The 21,650-nt window shown below is 36.3% G+C and overlaps 1 protein-coding gene and 1 long non-coding RNA gene across 16 annotated transcripts in view; one reads left to right on the top strand and one right to left on the bottom strand.

The window, feature by feature from the left end:
• LOC109500617 overlaps positions 1–21,650 on the bottom strand; it is a 193,361-nt gene that overhangs the window by 25,330 nt on the left and 146,381 nt on the right. Inside the window, exon 8 of the long non-coding RNA XR_006600075.1 lies at positions 2,813–2,940. This is a non-coding gene — a long non-coding RNA (uncharacterized LOC109500617). The remainder of the gene's footprint in view (positions 1–2,812; positions 2,941–21,650) is intronic.
• The window catches only part of IQCH (IQ motif containing H), a 213,662-nt gene that overhangs the window by 65,802 nt on the left and 126,210 nt on the right, over positions 1–21,650 (top strand). For 13 of the 15 annotated variants that reach the window (XM_045060685.1, XM_045060684.1, XM_045060690.1 and 10 more), the window contains 2 exons: positions 646–766; positions 8,309–8,437. In XM_045060685.1, the coding sequence (XP_044916620.1) occupies positions 646–766; positions 8,309–8,437 (250 nt within the window). Of the gene's footprint in view, positions 1–645; positions 767–8,308; positions 8,438–21,650 lie in introns of those variants that run through there. The other 2 variants (XM_045060692.1, XM_045060700.1) reach the window with 1 other exon arrangement.

The following is a 21,650-nucleotide window of genomic DNA, read 5'->3' as shown; positions in this document are numbered from 1 at the left end:
AAAGCTAGAAACCATTTAATAGAAAGAATTCATATTTCATGGCTATAATAAAAGCATTTAATGACTTTAGAAAAGGTAATCATCATCTACTGTAACTGATCTAGACATCAAGTCTTTAACTCTCTCTGAAATGTTCAAGAATCCACTCAAAGTTCATTTTTAACCTGTTAATGTTGACTGATACATTTGTCTTTAAATTCTCCCAGTTTGCTCATTTTTTTTGTTGTTTTTTTTGTTTGTTTGTTTTTTTACTCTCAAAACTCTAATATGTATTTCCTGAGGATTTTGCCTGTACAAAACTTTGCTGTATTCAAAACCTCTTCTGTCAAGATTTAGTACTTTTATATCGTAGTCATTAAAACTGAACAAAATCTTAATAGTTCCTTTATTAACTACTCTAGTGACTTTGCATAGTGGAAATCACAACATGTTAATTGGATTTAATTAACTATTTTAAATTACACAAACTCCTGACAGTAGACAGTAGCACAGGGTACTCATGGGCAATAAAATTGGAGCTGCTATTGCTACTTTATTAAAACTTAATGAAACTATTCATAATCTTATTTATTGTTTACAAGAAGAAAACTGTGTTCATTTTGAAAGCAAAAATGCCTGCTGAAAACAAATTTTTTGATCATCTAGGTGAAGGTTCAGAAGTTAATAAAAGGGTCTACCATATCCAACCTCACCGTTCTCCCAGCTTCTCATCACAGAAATCCCTATTTCACCCCCATACCAGTCTTACAAACGGAAGCCAGGAAAGGTTAGTGATTCAATGACCATTTTATGTGCTTAGGAATGTACGGGAAAGAGCATTGAGGTGGGATGGGGGGACCTGAGTTCGAATTTGGGCTCAGCCATTATTTCTTCTAGGTGTCCTTAGACAAGTCAGGTCCTTACTCTGGCCTGAGTTTCCTCCTCCATAAATCAGAAGGTTGGGCTAAACAATAACTAGAGTCTCTTTCACCTCAAAAACCCATCATTCTATGAATTTCATATTGATTCAGATGTTGGTGTTACTGTGTGTTAAAATTATTATTGTGTTTAGATGGTATTATTAGAATTTTTCAGTTTTCTGAGCAGATAGTTTCTGATGCTATTCCGGTAGCATTTAAAAATTTTTATTTCAGGGCGCCTGGGTGGCGCAGTTGGTTAAGCGTCCGACTTCAGCCAGGTCACGATCTCGCGGTCCGTGAGTTCGAGCCCCGCGTCAGGCTCTGGGCCGATGGCTCAGAGCCTGGAACCTGTTTCCGATTATGTGTCTCCCTCTCTCTCTGCCCCTCCCCCGTTCATGCTCTGTCTCTCTCTGTCCCAAAAATAAACGTTGAAAAAAAAATAAAAATAAAATAAAAATTTTTATTTCAATATACTATTATGCAAAAATATGAAGCCAGAATTAATGTAATTGGCATTTCAGCCATGCATGTCTTAGTGTAAATTCTAGTGTTCGTGAATCCAGCGGATTTCTGGTTTTTAGAATTGTTGTTTTTTTTTTTTTTTTGAGAGATAGCACACGCATGCACATGGAGTTGGAGAGGGGCAGAGGGAGAGGGAGAGAGAGAATCTTAATCAGGCTCCATACCCAGCACAGAGCCCTACATGGAACAGATTTCTAGTTTTTTTTTTTTTTTAATTTTTTTTTTCAACGTTTATTTTATTTTTGGGACAGAGAGAGACAGAGCATGAACGGGGGAGGGGCAGAGAGAGAGGGAGACACAGAATCAGAAACAGGCTCCAGGCTCTGAGCCATCAGCCCAGAGCCCGACGCGGGGCTCGAACTCACGGACCGCGAGATCGTGACCTGGCTGAAGTCGGACGCTTAACCGACTGCGCCACCCAGGCTCCCCAGATTTCTAGTTTTTAAACAAAAGGTCACATCATCTTCATCTCAGTATCCCCAGTGTCTAGAACCATTTCTAGCATTTTCGAGACCCTACCTGTTGGTTGAACGAATAAGTAAATGAAAGAGTAAGTGAATGAATAAGGACTGAGTGTTGTAAATATCATCCTCTCTACTTCTCTCTGCTACTTAATTTTATTAGCTGAAGTATTAAAAATGCCTAAGTGGATCCCCTTTTGTATCTCAAATAAAACCAAGTGATATGGTCTTTAATTATTCCTGTATCACTTTCTATCTGTTGTCTGGAATATTTTGGACTAAAGTTGGTTCCCGAGAGTTCTCTTGGTCCTTGGAGTTTTGAAGTTCTCTGTCTTGTCTGCTCGTCTACTGACCTGTTGGTGGAGGAACAGCAGAACTCAAGAGAACCCAGCATCATTATAAGTCCATTAATGTGTGAAGCTCACAACCGTAACTGTTACTTTTCTAGTTATAAACCATTATTGTTCAGCAATCTTTATGATACATGATTTTACTTAGTTTACATATTTACTACCTATGAATACAGAATAACTCCAGCAGAGTCCTTGCTTTAGTACCATATTACGTTCTTCCTTGATCAAATTAGGATGACTGAAATAGTGAATGAGTGAATCGATAAATCAATAAACCAATGAATCAATGTCCACTTTAGCAATAGACATAATGAAAAATTGCTGCAAGACAAAAGTGAATCTAGAACCATGGCAACTTGGTCCAGAAAAAAAACACATTTTCATCCCTCCGTTATCTACCAGAGAACATCTGGCTTTCCATAATATTTGTAATTAATCAACCAATTAATCAACATATATTTATTGAGTGCTTACCATATGTATGGTGCTGTGCAAGGTAACGTAAGTGTCAGGAAAGCACAAGCCATGAAAATGTAGACACAGTGTCTAGTTTTGTACATATTCCCAATCTCCTTACCTGCCATTTAAGCTTCACCTCAGATCCGCACATGTCCAGCACGAGGTGAAAGATTAACAGCATCCAGAAGAGAGAGTTGTCTTGGAAAATGAAGGATGGACTTCCCAACTTCTTCTTGAACTCTCTTGCTATATCCAAAAAAGAAATAAAGTAGTTTGTGTGTGTGTTTTTTTTTTTATGGTTAAGAATTAAGTCTTGGGGCGCCTGGGTGGCTCAGTTGGTTAAGAGTCCAATTTCAGCTCAAGAGATCAAGAGTCCAACTTGATCTCTTGGTTTATGAGTTCGAGCCCCGCGTCGGGCTCTGTGCTGACAGCTCAGAGCCTGGAGCCTGCTTTGGATTCTGTGTCTCCCTCTTCCTGCCCCTCCCCCACTTGCTCTGTCTCTTTCTCTCTCTCAAAAATAAATAAACATTAAAAAATTTTTAAAAAGAAGACTATAAGACTCACAGTACACAAACCAAACTTTCAGGCTGTGTGTGACCTCAAGCAAGTTGCTCTCTGGTCTTAGAATCAACTCCAAACTCTACAAATAGGGCAGGCCTGACCTGGACTTTCTCTATGCTCCCATCACATGGGCCTTCCTTCTGGTCCTCATCAGGCCAAGCACATTTTCACATGGGCCTTCTCAAGTGCCTGTATCTCTGCCTCGAAAAGTCACTTCCTTAAGCATCCGCCTTTTCCTTCATAGATGACCACGATTTGTAATTATGTATTTATTTGTGAATTTATTTAATGTCTTTATCCCTCCTAGAAGCTCCATAAGTTCTCTCTGGCTCACCACTGCATCCGCAGCCCTGACACCTAATAGGCACTTAACAAATATTGGTTCAGTGAATGAACTTCTAATCTCTAATCCATTCAATAAGAAAGTAAGAGTGTTATGAAAGTTTAATGAGGCAATGGTGTTAAGGGACAATTTCCCAAAATAGGTAAAATCATGGATCTCATACAAATTTAAAATGAACACATGTCAAAGATTTTATTTATTTAATTCTTTGATTAAGAGAGATCTGTAGGATGTCACACTGGTTTAAAGAGAATCCAAAGAACACACATTTGTAGATCAGAAATATTAAAATAAATTTGCAAATAGATGCAAAATTGACTTTTCTATGGGAAGGAAGAGTGTCTCTTCACCAGAGACAATTTATTTTCAAGTTTATAGATAAGAATTATTTGCATTTGCATTAGTATTAGTTTTGTTTTGTTTTGTTTTGTTTTTACAAATTAACCTTAATCTCTACTGAGTTATGAAATAGCTCAGTCAAAGATTAGGTCCAGATAACCCCTAGAGGCTACAGCATTCCATTAGAAAGATATCCAGTAATCTCTTTTGCTTATTCCAAAACTTAAACAAAAATATTCCTATAGTCTTCCACCATTTTTTTTTAAAGTTTATTTTGAAAGAGAGAGAGAGAGAGAGAGAGAGAGAGAATGAACAAGAGTGGCAGAGGGCAAAGAGAAAGGGAGAGAGAGAATCCCAAGCAGGCTTCATGCTTTCAGGATAGAGACTGAAGCAGGGCTCAATCTCACAAACCATAAGACCACGACCTGAACTGAAGTCAAGAGTCTAATGCTTAACCAACTAGGCCACCCAGGCGCCCCAGTCTTCTACCATTTTGATCAAAATTATCTCAACAAGGGGAGCCTGGGTGGCTCAGTCAGTTAAGCGTCCAACTTCAGCTCAGGTCATGATCTCACAGTTTGTGAGTTTGAGCCCCACATCGGGCTCTGTGCAGACAGCTCAGAGCCTGGAGCCTGCTTCGGATTCTGTGTCTCCTGCTCTCTCTGCCCCTCCCCTGCTCATGCTCTGGCTCTCTCTGTGTCTCAATAATAAATGTTAAAAAAATTTTTTTTTAATGATCTCAACAAAAAATTCAAAAAATAAGTCTGGTATCATTAGGTTTGTCCTGATTATTTATACATGTGCAACAAGAATATTAATTCTCCATCTAGGCCATCTTAGGTTTGCTCTGCTGAAAGTTTTCATAAGGAATCTCAGATTAATCTTTTTAAATACTCTATCATGTGCTATCTTAAGGCTAGGAAATCAAGCCCAAGAAACTCTGCCTGCCACATTTCAGCTATAGGATTTGTAAATGTGGGTAAATTCCTCTCTTCTAGAAGTGCTCCAATATCCTAAAGTTCTTGGGCCTGCCAGGACATGACCTTCTACCACCTGTAAGGATGGAAAACCTATAAGCCATGTACCAGGCCAGTCTTTTTGGAAGACTTTGGAAGCACTGGCTCCATACAGTCAACTTCAGTTCTTTAAAAGTTACTTGTCATTCATGATTAATAAGTATCATTCTTAAATATGAAATTTCAGGCAAAGTCTTGGTTGCATAAGTGATTTTTCCAATTATATCTTAGTAAAAGGAGAACAGATTTTTTTTCTGAAATTATGCAAATAACTATCTTGCCATGAAAAGTAAGGAGACTCAGTGAGAGTTTCTGAATTTGAGAGATGAGGGGGAGCACATTTAAAGTATTAGAGGTTTGATTTCCCTATTTTCTAGAAATTTTAAGAATATCCAGTTTACATATGCACCTATTTCTCTCTGTAAGTCGATCTGAACAGAGCTCCTTTAATTTGAGACATTACAGTCTAATTTATTAATACCATCTGGAGACAGGAAAAATTTCTACAATCACAATGAGAGATAAAGACTTTCCTGAATTATGTAAACACAGACATACAGATACAGACAGGACTTATAGCTTCAATTCTATAATTTCAGCTACAGATGAAAAATAAACACAGAAACACACTTGCTGGTCCAGATACCAAACAGTTATTCTCCTTCTCTGTAGGCATGACATTCCTAGTTGGTCTGAGCTCAAAACACACAAGTGGATGAACAGAAGACTAACAAACTGTATTCTCTATTATCTCTCACTCAATGGGGAATTAGATCTCCATAAGACATTAATCCATTTATGGAGATCACCAAATTCTCAGTCTCTAGAGCTACCAATAAGGAATTACCTAGCCATAAATGAGCCTAAGAAATAAACAAAACAAAAAATTTTTGTAGGGAGTAATACTAAAATTAGAAAAGCACTCAGTAAGGTTCTATTGCCACTTTGAATTCACCCGCAGGTGCTAAGAAAATACATGCCTGGCGTTAGTTCCTGTGAGGTGCACCATGTCTGGCAATTTCAGGTGAATCTTTTGCTCATCTTGCTGAAGTCTCCAAAATTATTAGGGATATATATATATATATATATATATATATATATATATATATATTTTTTTTTTTTAATGTTTATTTTTTGAGAGAGAGAGAGACAGAGTATGAGCAGGGTAGAGGAAGAGAGAGAGAGGGAGACACAGAATCCAAAGCAGGCTCCAGGCTCTGAGCTGTCAGCACAGAGCCCAATGTGGGGCTCTAACCCACAAGCCATGAGATCATGACCTGAGCCGAAGTCAGATGCTTAACTGACTGAGCCACCCAGGCGCCCCAAAGGATATATATTTTAAAGTAAAACCATGACTCTTATACAACTATAAAATGAAAACATCCAAGGTTTTACTCACCTCATCGATTAAATGAGAACATCAGTAAGATGTTACAACTGGTTCAAAGGAGAATCCAAACAACAGATATCTTAACAAATCAAGCATACTGAAATAAATTTGCAAACAGACACACAACTGACTTTTGGGGGGGGGTTATTTGCATGTGTATAAACAAGAAATATATGCATTGCTTTCAGTTTTCCATAAATTACCCTTAATCTCTAGAAAATAGACAATTGAAAACAAATGTGATTATAGGGCCAGATAATCTCCAGAGGTTCCAGCATTAGGATAAAAAAATACCCAGTCTCTTTTGCTTATTCCAAAGTCTTAACTTCTTCCTTCCAATGCTAAATGTACACACATGTGTTTATCTAAGATTAAGTGAATCGCTCCAACCAGTACTAAAGCAAAGGTTATAATCACATTCGCTGGGTTTCCCTCTGAGTTTGGTAATGAAAATATATTGAATTAGAAGGAGCTCTGTTTTTCACATCTGCAAGTCAGGCATAGTTCTTGGAAACGGGATTTGATATTTAAAGGTGGAAAATATTCGTTGAGGACACAGAATTAGTCTTAACATTTTAAAGTGGTTAAATCCAGTGCTATAAAAATTAAAACCTGAAGTCCTAATTTCAAAAGGGGCTTAAAGAGTTGTACTCTGGATTAGCACTTCTTAAATTTTTAAAGTACAAAAGATTGACCTGGCATGCTTACTGAAAATGTGGATTACTGGGCCCCAATTCTACTGGATCTCAAACTTCAGGACACATTAAGTATGTCCTAGAGTCTTCAATAATACAGATTCCCAGGCCCTGGATTCGGAGGTTTAGGCAGACCCAGGAGAGGGCCCAGGAATATTCATTTTTAATACAAAACTCTCCCCCAAAATGACTCTGCAGTAAGCAAACTAAAGAGTTCCCTTTGGATTCATTGGTTTATGAGGGAAGTCTTCTGCTCCACAACCCCTCGGCGATCATTCCTCTGATTCCTGTAACACTAGACTTAATAACAGCATAGCATGGTCATCGAGGGACTAAGGCAAATGGAAACAATACTTGTTCTTCTTAGGGTCTGTGCCAACTTCCCAACTTAGTCCAGCTTGGTACACAGCTTGCGGACGAGGATTTCCTTGAGACCTACGGTTCCTTTACTTTCCTTCCTGTTACACGAAAGCAACAAGAAGCTGAAGCCCTGTCACAAGTTTATTTCACATACTCCCTGGGTTTCTGGGTTTCTGGCTTCAATACAACAGATCCATCTTAATGAAAGTATTGTCCCTGCTAGAAGGCTTTGCTCAATTATTCATTGATTCATTCATTTGTCTATTTAGTTAACAGTCTACTGTCCTTAAAAAGCCCTGGTACCAGCCATGCCGATATAGTAGGAGTTCTAGGTATTGTAAATTAGTGGCATTAATACTAACCATGCTGCTCAGTTACACTAAATTAATCTATTTGGGAGATCACATCTTCTGGTGACATGAGTAATGTCTGAAAATAACTTTTCTTTTATAAAATCTGACTCATTGTCACAACAGCAGAATAGTTTTAAGCACATAGATTTTTTTCTTTCAGTAAAAAACATCTCTATGGTTATGATGACCGTGTACTTGATTTTTCCGAATTAAAAAAAAAAAAGAGTAACAAGATTATCAATAATTGAAAAATGTTACATATAAAGAAGTTTTAGTGTGCCCTGAAATGATATTTCTACCTTAAAATGAAATTATCATAATACAAGTTTATTTCATATTGGCATTATTGGAAATGCCATTTTTTTCCTTGGGTTAGAATTAATGGCTTAAATGAATGTGTACCGTAGCTGTTTTTCCATGCAGAGGATGAAGGCACTAGATGTACTCTCACAAATAAGAAGATGAATAGAGTAAGTTACACTTGTGAAATTGATGGAGCTGAGATGTCGTGGAAACACTTGGCATTAAAACTGTATTCTTCTAACCTTCCTTTCCAGGAATTTTAAGTATGATAGAACGAGGACTGATTCCACCAACAGCAAGGATTACCTTTCAGAATCCACCCATTGCACCTAGAGCAGCTCTTCTGCATAATTTTGATGAAGCACATAAGATTCCGCCTGCTGGTAAGACAAGCTTGCCTGTATGCTTAGTTGCGGATACACAGGAATTACCCCCCACCAAAATCTAGTCTTCCAATATCCAACTTTTATCTTCAATAATAAGACATGAAAGTTGTAACAGTTGTGAGTCTCACTTGGCTGAATAAAGTAACTTCAGTCTCTTTGTCACATACCTACGCAGGGCCTATTGTCTGTGTGTTAGAAGGTTGGTTTTTTCCAGAGGCCTGCAGCTTGGTTGGGAAAACAAGACAGAACAAAGATAAAAAAATACAAAGAAGCATAGCATAAAAACCCAGTGGATGTTAATGTCTAGTGCTACAGGTGGGCAGAGGAATGATAGAGGCAGGGTGAGATAACAGACTTCAAAGAAGAGCCTGGATGAAATAGGGTGTTCGAGAAAAGTGCCCATCTGGGAGTCTACTAACTAGTTGCAGAACCTCAGACAAGACAATTACTTTCTCCAGGCCCCAGCTTTCCCAGTTTGGAAATGAAGAGGTTTGGGCTAAACTAATTCATCTGTTCAACAAATGTTTGTCAAGTGCTTGCTTTATCAAAAGTAGCATTTAAGTGTTGGCAACCCAACAGAGAATAAGTCAGACAACCTTTCTGTCCCCATGGTGCTTACATTCCAATGAGAAATACAGATAATAAGCAGGTGAGTAAATGAGAATTTAAGCTAGTGATAAGCAAGAAATAAAACAACATGAATGAGAGTGGAAAGGAGGTGGTTATTTTGCTTGAGAGGGGAGGGTCAGGAAATGCCTCTCAGAAGATGTACAAGGCTTGAGTTGAGGTACAAATGATCAGAAGAAGCCACTAATGTAAAGATCTAGGGGAAAGTATTTCAGATATAGGCCAGCACAGATACAAGGGCCTAAGGACTAAGGAGGGAATGAGCAAGGCTAGTGTGGCTAGAAAGCCAAAAGCCAGAGAGAGAGAGAGAGAGAGAGAGAGAGAGAGAGAGAGAGAGAGAGAGAGGAGGTGAGACTGGAGAAGTAGAGAGGGATAACATGATGCAGGCTGAAACAGACTACGAGTTGTCCTCAATATTCATTCTTCTCTACTTCCACAATAATGGAGTCATGGTGGGCACATGTCAGGTTAGCTAAAGACTACATTTCCCAGGCTTCCTTTCGGCTAGGTGTGCCATGTGACCAGGTTCTGGACAAAGAAGATGGAAGCAGAAGTGGGAAGGGAAACTTCTGGCCATTAGGAATACTACTACTATAACATTCTCGTACATGTCTTTTAATGTACATATATATGCATTTCTGTTGGATACATATCAAAAAGTAGAATTGCTGAGTCCCTTCTGGGAAGGGAAACTTCTGGGCTTCTGCCTTTTCTTTCCCTTCTCTGGCTAGGTGGGAGGCGGATGTGATGGGCAAGCACATAAGAGTCAGAGACAGAACTCTGTGTGGCACCTCTGAGTTTGGCAGAGCTGCCCTGCCAACCTGGGACTGTCTTCCTTTCAACTTTTGTGTCTTCCTTTCAAACTCTTTATTTGTTTAAACCATGTAATGTATTTTAAGATCTTTCTTTGTAAACATCTTTGACTACAGCAGAACCAGCACAGCTGCCTTTCAAACCATGATGAAGAGTTGGATTTAATCATAACTCCAATGAGAACCCAATGAAAGGTTTAAACAAGAGGATGAAGTGATCTGATTTATACTTTAATAAGACCGTTCTGACTGCTTTACAGATGATGAATCATAGGGGAGCAAGAAGACTAGTTAAAGGCTATTTTGGTAAACGAGGTGAGAAATGATGGTGGATTTGAGGAAGTATCAGAGGATTTGAAGAGAAGTGAACAAATCCAGGTAGAAATTTGGAGGTGAGCCATGAGGGCTGGATGATGGATAGGAAGGAAAGAGAGGCATTGAGGATAAATATGTATAAATGTATGAATGAATTATGTATGAGTGTGCCCAATTTTGTATTCATTCTACTGTTGACGGGAATTTCAGTGGTTTATAGTATAGGGCCATTAGGAATAATACTACTAGAAACATTCTTGTACATGTCTTTTAATGTACATATATATGCATTTCTGTTGGATACATATCAAAAAGTAGAATTGCTTCATAGGGTATACATATGCTCAGCTTTAGTAGATATTGCCAAATGATTTTCCAACATGATTATGCTGATTTATTTTCCTACTAGCAGTACATGAGAATTCCAGATAATATATATCTTTATCAACATTTGATTTCAGTTTTGTTTCTTTTTAGAATTTTAGCCATCCTGATGAGTTTGTTGTGGCATCTCTTTGTGGGTTTAATCTTCATTTCCCTGATGACCAATAAAGTTGAGCAGAGTTTTTCTGGTATATGTATTGGTCATTTGAGTATCTTCTTTTAAAAAGTGATTCAAGATTTTAACCTATATTTTTTAAAAAATGGGTTGTCTTGGGGAGCCTGGGTGGCTCAGTTGGTTGAGCATCAACTTTGGCTCAGATCATGATCTCATTGTTCATGGGTTCAACCCCTGCAGCGGGCTCTGTGCTGATAGCTCAGAGCCTGGAGCCTGCTTTGAATTCTATGTCTCCCTCTCTCTCTGCCCCTCCCCTGCTCACACTCTGTCTTTCTCTCTGTCTTGAAGATAAACATTTAAAAAAATTTTTTTAATGGGTTGTCTTTCTACTCCTACACCTACACCTACTCCCCTCCTGCCCACATCCCTTCAATAATCCCTGCTGACAACAGTCTGTTCTCAATTTCTATAATTTGATCATTTCAAGTATGTTAGATAAATGGAATCATGCCTTGTGTACCCTTTTGGGATTGGCTTTTGTCACTCAGCATAGTTCTTGGGAGATTCATCCAGAGTGTTGCTTATATCAATAGTTTGTTCCTTGTTATTGCTGACTAGTACTCCATAACATGAATGTACCACAGCTGTTAAACCACTCACCTATTGAAGGATATGTGGGTTGTTTCCAGTTTGGGGCTACTATGAACATTTGGGGCTACTATGAACAGCTGCTAGAAATATTTGTGTACAAGTTTTTTTTTTTTATGAATATATGTTTTCATTTCCTTGGGATAAAGGCCCAGGAGTATAATTGCTGGATCTTATGGTGATTGTTTATTTCCTCTACATACATTTAGAACGACATCAAATAGTGTTAGAATTTTTGTTTCAACCATCAAATATAATTTAGAAAATTCAAGAGGGAAAGGAAAATCTACTGTTTTACCTATATTTTTGCTTATCATGTTCTTTCTTCCTCCCTGATGTCAAGATTCTTTCTTTTATCAATTCCTTTCTATTTAGATAATTTTCTTTAGCTATTCTTTTAGAGTTGGTATACTAGTGAAAAATTATCTTCATTTTTCTTCATCTTAGAATGTCTTGATTTCCCCCTTTATTTTTAAAGGATTCTTTCACTAAATATAGGATTCTGGGTTGACAGTGTGATTTTCTTTCAGTACTTAAAACACAAGTCGTGCCACTTCTTTTGGGGCTCCATGGTTTCTGATGAGAAATCCACTGTCATTTGAATTGTTTTCCCCCTGGAAAGATGTTGTTTTTCTCTTGCTGACTTCAAGAATTTTTTCTGGTTCCAGGTTTAAAAAAAAAATTTTTTTTTAACATTTATTCATTTTTGAGAGACAGAGAGAGAGCATGAGCAGAGTGGGGGCAGAGAGAGAGGGAGACACAGAATCCAAAGCAGGCTCCAGGCTCTGAGCTGTCATCACAGAGCCCAATGAGGGGATGGAACTCACAAACCTTGAGAACATGACCTGAGCTGAAGTCAGAAGCCTAACCGACTGGGCCACCCAGGTGTCCCCAAACTGGGTAATTTCTATTTTCTACCTAGTACATCATTGATTCCTGTCTCCCCCTTCATTCTGTTGTTGAGCCATCCACTGAATTTTGTACTTAGATGATTTTGTACTTGTATTTTTCAGTTCCAAAATTTTAATTTGGTTTCTCATTATATGTTCTATCTTTGTATGTGTGGAAACTTTCTGTTTCTTGGCTGAGATTTTATATTTTTTAATTTGTTTCAGATGATTTTTTAATTGTTTGTGGAAGCATTTTTATGATGTCTTCTTTAAAGATTCTGTCCAATAATTCTAAGATCTCTGTCATCTTGGTGTTGGAATCTATTCATTGTCTTTTTAATTTAGTTTGAGGTCTTCCTGGTTCTTGGTATGGTGAATGACTTTCAATAGGAACTTTGACATTTGGGGTATTATGCCATGAGACTCTGGTTCTTAGTTAAATGTTTTAGCTGGTTCCTCTGACACCTATTTATTACCTATGCATTTGAGGAGTAAGCCAAATTGGCGGTGAGAACACCTTGGTTATGTATTATTTGATTTCATTTGCTAATATTTTTACCATTTTGTTCCTCTGTGAGGCTGGCCTAAATTTTCCTTTCCTTTAGTGTTTTCCTTTTGCTTTAGTATCAAAGTTAGTCTTGCCTCAATAAGTGACTGCTATCTTTTTATATTCTCTGGAAGAGTTTGGATAAAATTGGTATTATTTCTTTCCTAAATGTTGGAAGAATTTGTCAGTGCAACTATTTGAATCTGTGGTTTTCTTTGGGGGTGTATTTATATTTTTAGGTTTAATTTCTTTAACAGGACTGTTTTGATTATCTCTTTTGTCTGGGTTGGTTTAGTAAATTAACTTTGTCCAAGAAATTTGTCCATTTCATCTAAAATCTCAAATTTACTGGAATGAAATTATTTACAATATCCTTTAATTATTTTTGTAGTATCTGTAGGATCTGTGGTGATGTGTTTTCATTCCTGATGGTTACTTCTGCCTTTCTCTTTTTTGTTGATCAACCTCTCCAGTTTATCAATTTTATAGTAATTTTTAAAGAATCAAATTATGACACTATTGATCCTTTCTGCTATATTTTCTATTTAATTGTCATCTGCTCTTATTTTTATTATTTCTTCCTTCAATTTACTTTTTTGGGGTTTAATTTTCCCTTTTAAAAAAACTTATTGGTTGGGGCGCCTGGGTGGTGCAGTCGGTTAAGCGTCCGACTTCAGCCAGGTCACGATCTTGCGGTCTGTGAGTTCGAGCCCCGCGTCAGGCTCTGGGCTGATGGCTCGGAGCCTGGAGCCTGTTTCCGATTCTGTGTCTCCCTCTCTCTCTGCCCCTCCCCTGTCCATGCTCTGTCTCTCTCTGTCCCAAAAATAAATAAAAAACGTTGAAAAAAATTTAAAAAAATAAAAAAATAAAAAAATAAAAAAACTTATTGGTAATATACTAGGTCACTAATTTTCAACTGTTATTTGTTTCTGATATAAAAATTGAAGGTTATGAATTTCACACAAAGCACTATCGAGCCAGAAAAAGCCTTGTTTGTTATATCATATTTTCATTATCATTTAATTTAAAATATTTCTAATTTCTTCTTTGACCCATGGAATATTTAGAAGTGTACAGATTTCAGTACTTTCTAGTTATATTTTTTATTACTGATTTCCAACCTAATCCCACTGTTTAGAGAACACACACTGCATGCTTTCAATTATTTGAAATCTGAGTTATTTTATGACCCTACCATGTGATCAACTTAGGTGGACGTGCATTTTTTTATTTGTTAGGTAGGGTATTCTGAATATATTCAATTAGGTCCATTTAATTATGTTACTCAAATTTATGTCTCTGTTAATTTTTTGCCCATTTATTCTATCAGTTGCTAAGAGAGTTTTGCTAAAGTCTCAAACTATGGTTGTATAATTGTTAATTTCTTTTCCCTTTTTTTAGTTCCATCAGTTTTTTTGTTCCTATTACACATACTTATAATTTACTCCTTTACAGAGGGAATGTATTTTCTCACCGAAAGAATTAAGTGCACAATGATTTTAAGCAGGAGTGCACAGTTTCTCTAGAAAGGACCAGATAGGAAATATATTATAAGCATTGCATACCACATACAGTTTCTGTAATGTATTCTTTTTTTGTTTTGTTTTGTTCTGTTTTGTTTGCAACCTTTAAAAAATATAAAAACCATTCTTAGCTTAAGGACCGTACAAAATCAGACCACAGGATAGATTATACCTCTGGACCATAGTTTGAAAACCCCTGACTTTAAGTATTAAAGTTCAGTGTGTTCCAGTAATTATACCAAGAGCCAAATGAAACAAAAATCAATGCATATATTTGTATGCCTATGATATGCCCAGATTCCAAAATTTTATTCTTTGCCTTTTTAATATTAAGAAATATCTCTGAGTTCTTTTTTCCCACTCTGAGATCTTTTAATGTAAAACAATTTTTCTGGAATCACATCCTCTGGAACATATTCGTTCTATCATCACAACCACTTTCCTCATCTTTGTCAAAAATTAACCTTAACTAAGTGCTTCTGGCTGCATTACTAGAGTCTTTTGAATGGTGGCAGTGTCAACATTCTCACAATCACTTATTTCTTCTACCATTCTACTTACAATTGATTTCCATTTCATTTTCAGCACTATCCACTTTTGTCCCTTTGCTACACTTTCAACCGTTAGCCAATTCTTTTTTTAAAAAGTGTTTTATTTGTTTATTTTGAGAGAGAGAGAGAGAATGGGGGAGGGGCAAAGAGAGAGGGAGAGAGAGAATCCCAAGTAGGATTCACACTGTCAGCTTGGAGCCTGATGCAGGGCTTGATCTCACAAACTATGAGATCATGACCTGAGCCAAAATCCAGAGTCAGACACTTAACTGACTGAGCTATCCAGGCGCACCACCAATTCTGTCTTTTAATTATCCATTTTTGTAAAAACCTATGTGGCTTTATCACTGAGACAAGAAGGCAATACTACCATATTCTTTGCAGTCTGTATGTGAATTCAAAAATAGATATACAGTGACCAATCACTGACAGACATTGATAGATGTGACAGTATTGGTTTCTAATCATGATATGCATCTGTCATTTATATAGTGATTTTTGGAACAAAGATCTAGAGTAAAGTTTGTGCTTTATGTAATTACTCACAGTTAATATACCGTAGTAACTGGATTTGGACCATGTTTTCAGGAGACTGGTATTCAATTAAACTGTGGTAATAAATTTGGGCATACTGAAACAGTGCAAAGTAAGTACTGCCTGTATATTAAATGCGAATGGTCTAAATACACCAATTAAAAGACACAGATTGTCAGATTGGATAAATAAGCAAGATTCAACTATATGTGGTATACAAACAACTCATTTTATTTTATTTTATTATTTTTGTTTTAATTTTTTTTTTCAACGTTTATTTATTTTTGGGACAGAGAGAGACAGAGCATGAACGGGGGAGGGGCAGAGAGAGAGGGAGACACAGAATCAGAAACAGGCTCCAGGCTCCGAGCCATCAGCCCTGAGCCTGACGCGGGGCTCGAACTCACGGACCGCGAGATCGTGACCTGGCTGAAGTCGGATGCTTAACCGACTGCGCCACCCAGGCGCCCCCAAACAACTCATTTTAAATTTAATGACAGAAAAAGGATAAAATAGAAGGAGGAAGAGAAGTGAAAAATCTTCCTTATAAAAGAATCCCTAATAACATATAAGTACTTGTTCCTTCATAGAGGAGGTGTAGCTTAATTCTCCCTCCCTTGAATGTGGACTGGATTTACTGACTCATACCCAAATAACAGAGTATAGAAAGGGGAAAAATAGAAAATTTACAGTTGAGAAACCTGGAAAGCCCTACCTTAACCAAATGCCCAAGGTTAATATCACCAATAATAAGTTATGTTGATAGTTTATGTCCTCTGATATGATGTGATGAGGAGAGAACATCATATCTGTAGTGTTCTACCTAAAAACCCATAACCCCAGTCTAATCATGAAAAAAAACATCATATAAAGCCAAACTGAGGAAATTCTACAAAATACCTGACTAGTACTCCTCAAAATTATTATTGTCATGAAAAATAAAGAAAAAATGAAAAACTATCTCAGACTAGAGGAGACTAAGGAGATTTGTTGACTAAATACACCATGATACCCTGATCAGATCTTGGAACACTAAAAGGACACTGTAAAAACTAGTGAATCTGAATGAAGACTGGCATTTAGTTAATAGTAATGTACCAATGATGGTTTCTTAGTTTTGACAACTGTGCCATGGTAATAAAAGACGTTAACATTAGGCGAAATTGAATGAGGGTATACAGCAACTTTTCTGTAAATCTAAAATTATTCCAAATTTAAAGTTAGTTTTTTTAAAAAAGTCAAAAATAAATGATGGGAAAAGACATCAATTAAATGTAAATTTAAAATTAATAAAAAGGAGATCGATGGGAAAGCTATACCATGCAAAAAATAATCCAAAAAATCTAAATTGCCTCTATTAATATCAGACAAATGACACAGTAGCAAGAATAAAGAGGGATATCAATGATAAAAAGTCCAATTCAGCAAAAAGACAAAAGAATCCTGTGTATGTACCTAATAACAGAGATTCAAAATACTTGAGGCAAAAATCAATAACAATATAGATAACTTGAACAACATTAACAACCTATTTTAACACATTTAAGGAATTAAAACAAATAGTTGAATGCTCACTCATTTCAAATGCACATTCAACAAAATAGATTATTCTGAACCATAAAAAAATCTTATGAAACTTAAAGGAACTGAAATTTTACAAAATATATCTCTGACTATAGCATATTTAAACCAGACATGAATTAGAGAAAAATATCTAGAAAATTTCCCAAATATTTACAAATTAAAGAACATACTTTTAAGTAACTCATTAGCCAAAGAGTAAATCACGAGGACATTTAAAAATATTTTGAATTGATGCAGAAAAAGCATTTGACAAAATACAGCATCTTTTCTTGATAAAAACCCTTAAGAAAGTAGGGATAGAAGGATCATACTTCAAGACCATAAAGGCCATATATGAAAGACTCACCACTACTATTATCCTCAGTGGGGAAAAACTGAGAGCTTCCCACTAAGGCCAAGAACACAACAAGGATGTCCACTCTCACCACTGTTATTCAACTTGGTGTTGTAAGTCCTAGCCTCAGCAATCAGACAACACAAAGAAACAAAAGGCATCCAAATCAGCAAGGAGGAAATCAAACTTTCAGTATTCACAGACAACATGATACTCTATGTGGAAAACCCAAAAGACTCCACCAAAAAACTGCCAGAACTGATACATGAATTCGGCAGAGTCACAGGATATAAAATGTATGTACAGAAATCAGTTGCATTTCTATATACCAATAATGAAGCAGCAGAAAGAGAAATCAAGGAATTGATTCCATTTACAATTGCACCAAAACCCATAAAATACCTAGGAATAAACCTCAACAAAGAAGTGAAAAATCTATACACTAAAAACCATAGAAAGCTTATGAAACAAATTGAAGAAGACACAAAACAATGGAAAAACATTCCATGCTCATGGATTGCAAGAATATTGTTAAATGTCAACACTACCCAAAGCAACCTACATATTCAATGCAATCCCTATTAAAATAACACAAGCATTCTTCACAGAGCTAGAACAAACAATCCTAAAATTTGTATGGAACCAGAAAAGACCCTGAATAGCCAAAGCAATTCTGAAAAAGAAAACCAAGTCTGGAGGCATCACAGTTCCAGACTTCAAGCTATATTACAAAGCTGTTATCATCAAGACAGTATGGAACTGGCACAAAAACAGACACATAGGTCAATGGAACAGAATAGACAACCCAGAAATGGACCCACAAATGCATGCCCAACTAATCTTTGACAAAGCAGGAAAGAATATCCAATGGAAAAAAGACAGTCTCTTCAACAAATGGTGTTGAGAAATTGGACAGCAACATGCAGAAGAATCAGCACGGACCACTTTCTTACACCATATACAAAAACAAACTCAGAATGGATAAAACCTAAATGTAAGACAGCAAACCATCAAAATCCTAAAGGAGAAAACAGGCAACAACCTCTTTGACGGTGGCTGCAGCAACTTGTTACTTGGCACGTCTCCATAGACGAGGGAAACAAAAGCAAAAATGAACTATTGGGACCTCATCAAGATAAAAAGCTTCTGCACAGCAAAGGAAACAATCAGCAAAACTAAAAGGCAACCAACAGAATGGGAGAAGATATTTGCAAATGACATATAAGATAAAGGGTTAGTATCCAAAATCTATAAAGAACTTATCAAACTCAATACCCAAAAAACAAATAATACAACAAAAGACATGAATAGACACTTTTCCAAAGAAGACATCCAGATGGCTAACAGACACATGAAAAGATGCTCAACATCACTCATCATCAGGCAAGTACAAATCAAAACCACAGAGAGACATCACCTCACATCTGGCAAGATGTGGCCAAAATTAACAAGTCAGGCAACAACAGATGTTGGTGAAGATGCAGAGAAAGAGGAACCCTTTTGCACTGCTGGTGGGAATCCAAACTGGTGAAGCCACTCTGGAAAACTGTAGGGAGGTTCCTCAAAAAATTAAAAATAGAACTACCCTAAGACCCAGCAATTGCACTACTAGGTATTTATCCAAAGGATACTGGAGTGCTAGTCTGAAGGGGCACATGCACCCCAATGTTTATAGCTGCACTATCAACAATAGCCAAATTATGGAAAGAGCCCAAATGTCCATCAACTGCTGAATGGATAAAGATGTGGTCTATACACACACACACACACACACACACACACACACACACACACAATGGAATATTACTTGGCGATCAAAAAGAATGAAATCTTGCCATTTGCAACAATGTGGATGGAACTAGAGTGTATTATGTTAAGAGAAATAAGTCAGTCAGAGAAAGACAAATATCATATGACTTCACTCACATGGAATTTAAGAAACAAAACAGATGAACATAAGGGAAGTGAAGCAAAAATAATATAAAAACAGAGAGGGAGACAAACCATAAAAGACTCTTAAATACAGAGAATAAACTGAGGGTTGTTGGCAGGGTGGTGAGTGGGGGGATGGGCTAAATGGGTAAGGGACATTAAGCAGGACACTTGCTGGGTGTTATATGTAAGTGATGAATCACTAAATTTTATTCCTGAAATCATTAAAAATAATAATAATAATAATAAAGTATTAAAATATTTTAATTGAATGAAAATAATAAAACATATCAAAATTTATAGAATGCAACTAAAATACTATTTATAGAGAAAATTATAGCATTAGATGCTTATACTAGAAAGGAAGATAGATCTCAAACTAATTAAGTTCCTACTTCAAGAATCTAGGAAAAGAAAAGCAGATTATACCCAAAGCAAGCAGAAAGAAGTAAATAATAGAAATGAAAGTAAAGGAGCGGCTAGGTGGCTCAGTCAGTTAAGTGTCTGACTTTGGCTCAGGTCCTGCTCTTGTAGTTCATGAGCTCGAGCCCTGCCTTGGGCTCTGTGCTGACAGCTCAGAACCTGGACCCTGCTTCAGATTCTGTGTCTCCCACTCTCTCTGCCCCTCCCCTGCTTGTCCTCTGTCTGTCTGTCTCTCTCAAAATAAATAAAAACATTAAATTTGTTTTTCAAATTTAAAAAATAAAAAAGAAATGAAGGTAAAAAGCAATGAAATTGAGAATAGATAAAAATAGAGAAGATTACTGAAACCAAATCTGTTTCTTGGAAAATATCAACAAACTTGGTAAACCTCTAGCCTAACAAAGGACCACCAAAGATAAAAAGAGAGAAGGAACAAATTACCACTATCATGAATGAAAGAGGAGTCATCATTACAAATCCTATAGATATTTAAAGGTTGATATGGGAACATTATAAATACCTTTATGCCCATAAATTGGACACCTTAGACTAATGGACAAATTCTTTAAAACACACATGCTACTGAAGCTCATCAAGAAGAAATAGATAACCTGATTAGTCCTATATCTATTAAGGAAATTTAATTTGCACTTAAAAACTTTCTTAGAAAGAAAACACAAGTTCCAGATGGCATCCCTGGTGAATTCTACCAAACAATCAAGAAAGAAATATTACCAATTCTACTACAAATTCTTCTAGAAAATAGATTATAACACTCTTCAGACCATTTTATGAAGCCAGCATCACCCTGATATCACAACTAGACAGACATTAGAGGACAGGAAAACCACAGCCTATTCTTCTTCATGAAAATAGATATAAAAATGTCCCACAAATATGAGCAAATTGGAATCCCACAATATTAAAGAAATAATACATCATGACCATGTAGGGTTTATCCTAAGAATGCAAGACTGTTGCAACATTTAAAAATCAATCAATGTAAATCATTGTATCAACAAACTGAAGAAGAAAAACCATATGAACATCTCCATCTCAACAAATAAAAATAAAGTAAAATTCAACATGCATTAAATAATAATAATTTTTAAAAACCTAAGGGAAATATAATATAAAGGAACTTTCTCAGCCTAATATAGGACATCTACAGCTAAAATCATACTTAATAGTGAAAGATCAACTGCTTTCTATGTAAGATCAGAAACAAGGCAAAGATGTCTACTTTCACCACATCTATTTAACATTGTATGGAAGGTCCTTGCCAATATAATGAGGTAAGAAAAAGAATAAAGGTATGCAGATAGAAAATAAAATTTAAACCGTCTCTATTTGTAAACAGCATGATAACTACAAAGAACATTTGAAAGAATCTACAAAAAAGCACTGAGAGAATGAATAAGAGAGTTTAGCATGGTTTCAGGATACCAGATTAATATATAAAAATTAATTGAATTTCTATATACTAGAAATCAACAATTGGAAATTGAATTTTAAAAAAACAATGCCAGGGTCCCTGGCATGTTCAGTCAATAGAGCACATGACTCTTGATCTTGGGGTCAAAGGTAAGCCATGTTCATGGATTAGAAGACTCTGTATTGTTATGTTAATCATCCAAAGTTGTCTATTAATTCAATGCAATCCATATTAAGATCAATCGAATATATGGGTAGAAACTGACAAGCCAATTCTAAAATTTATATGGAAAAGCAAAGATGCAAAATAATTTTGAAAAAGAAAAGTAACGTTGGAGAACTTAGGTTATTTGAGTTAGTATAAAGTTCTAGTTATCATGACAGTGTGGTTATTAGCAAAAGGATGAATATTGAGATCAAGAGAACAAAACAGAGAGTTCAGGAGTAAACCTACACAAACATGGTCAATTTATTCTAAACAAGGACATGAAGGCAACTCAATGGAGAAAGGATAATCTTTTCAGCAAATGGTGCTGAAACAGTTGAAATAGTTATTT

Source organism: Felis catus, chromosome B3, assembly GCF_018350175.1.
Source record: "Felis catus isolate Fca126 chromosome B3, F.catus_Fca126_mat1.0, whole genome shotgun sequence".
NCBI classification, from domain to species: Eukaryota; Metazoa; Chordata; class Mammalia; order Carnivora; family Felidae; genus Felis; species Felis catus.
The sequence above is the reverse complement of the archived record's forward strand: the minus strand, read 5'-3'. Positions and strand labels throughout refer to the sequence as shown.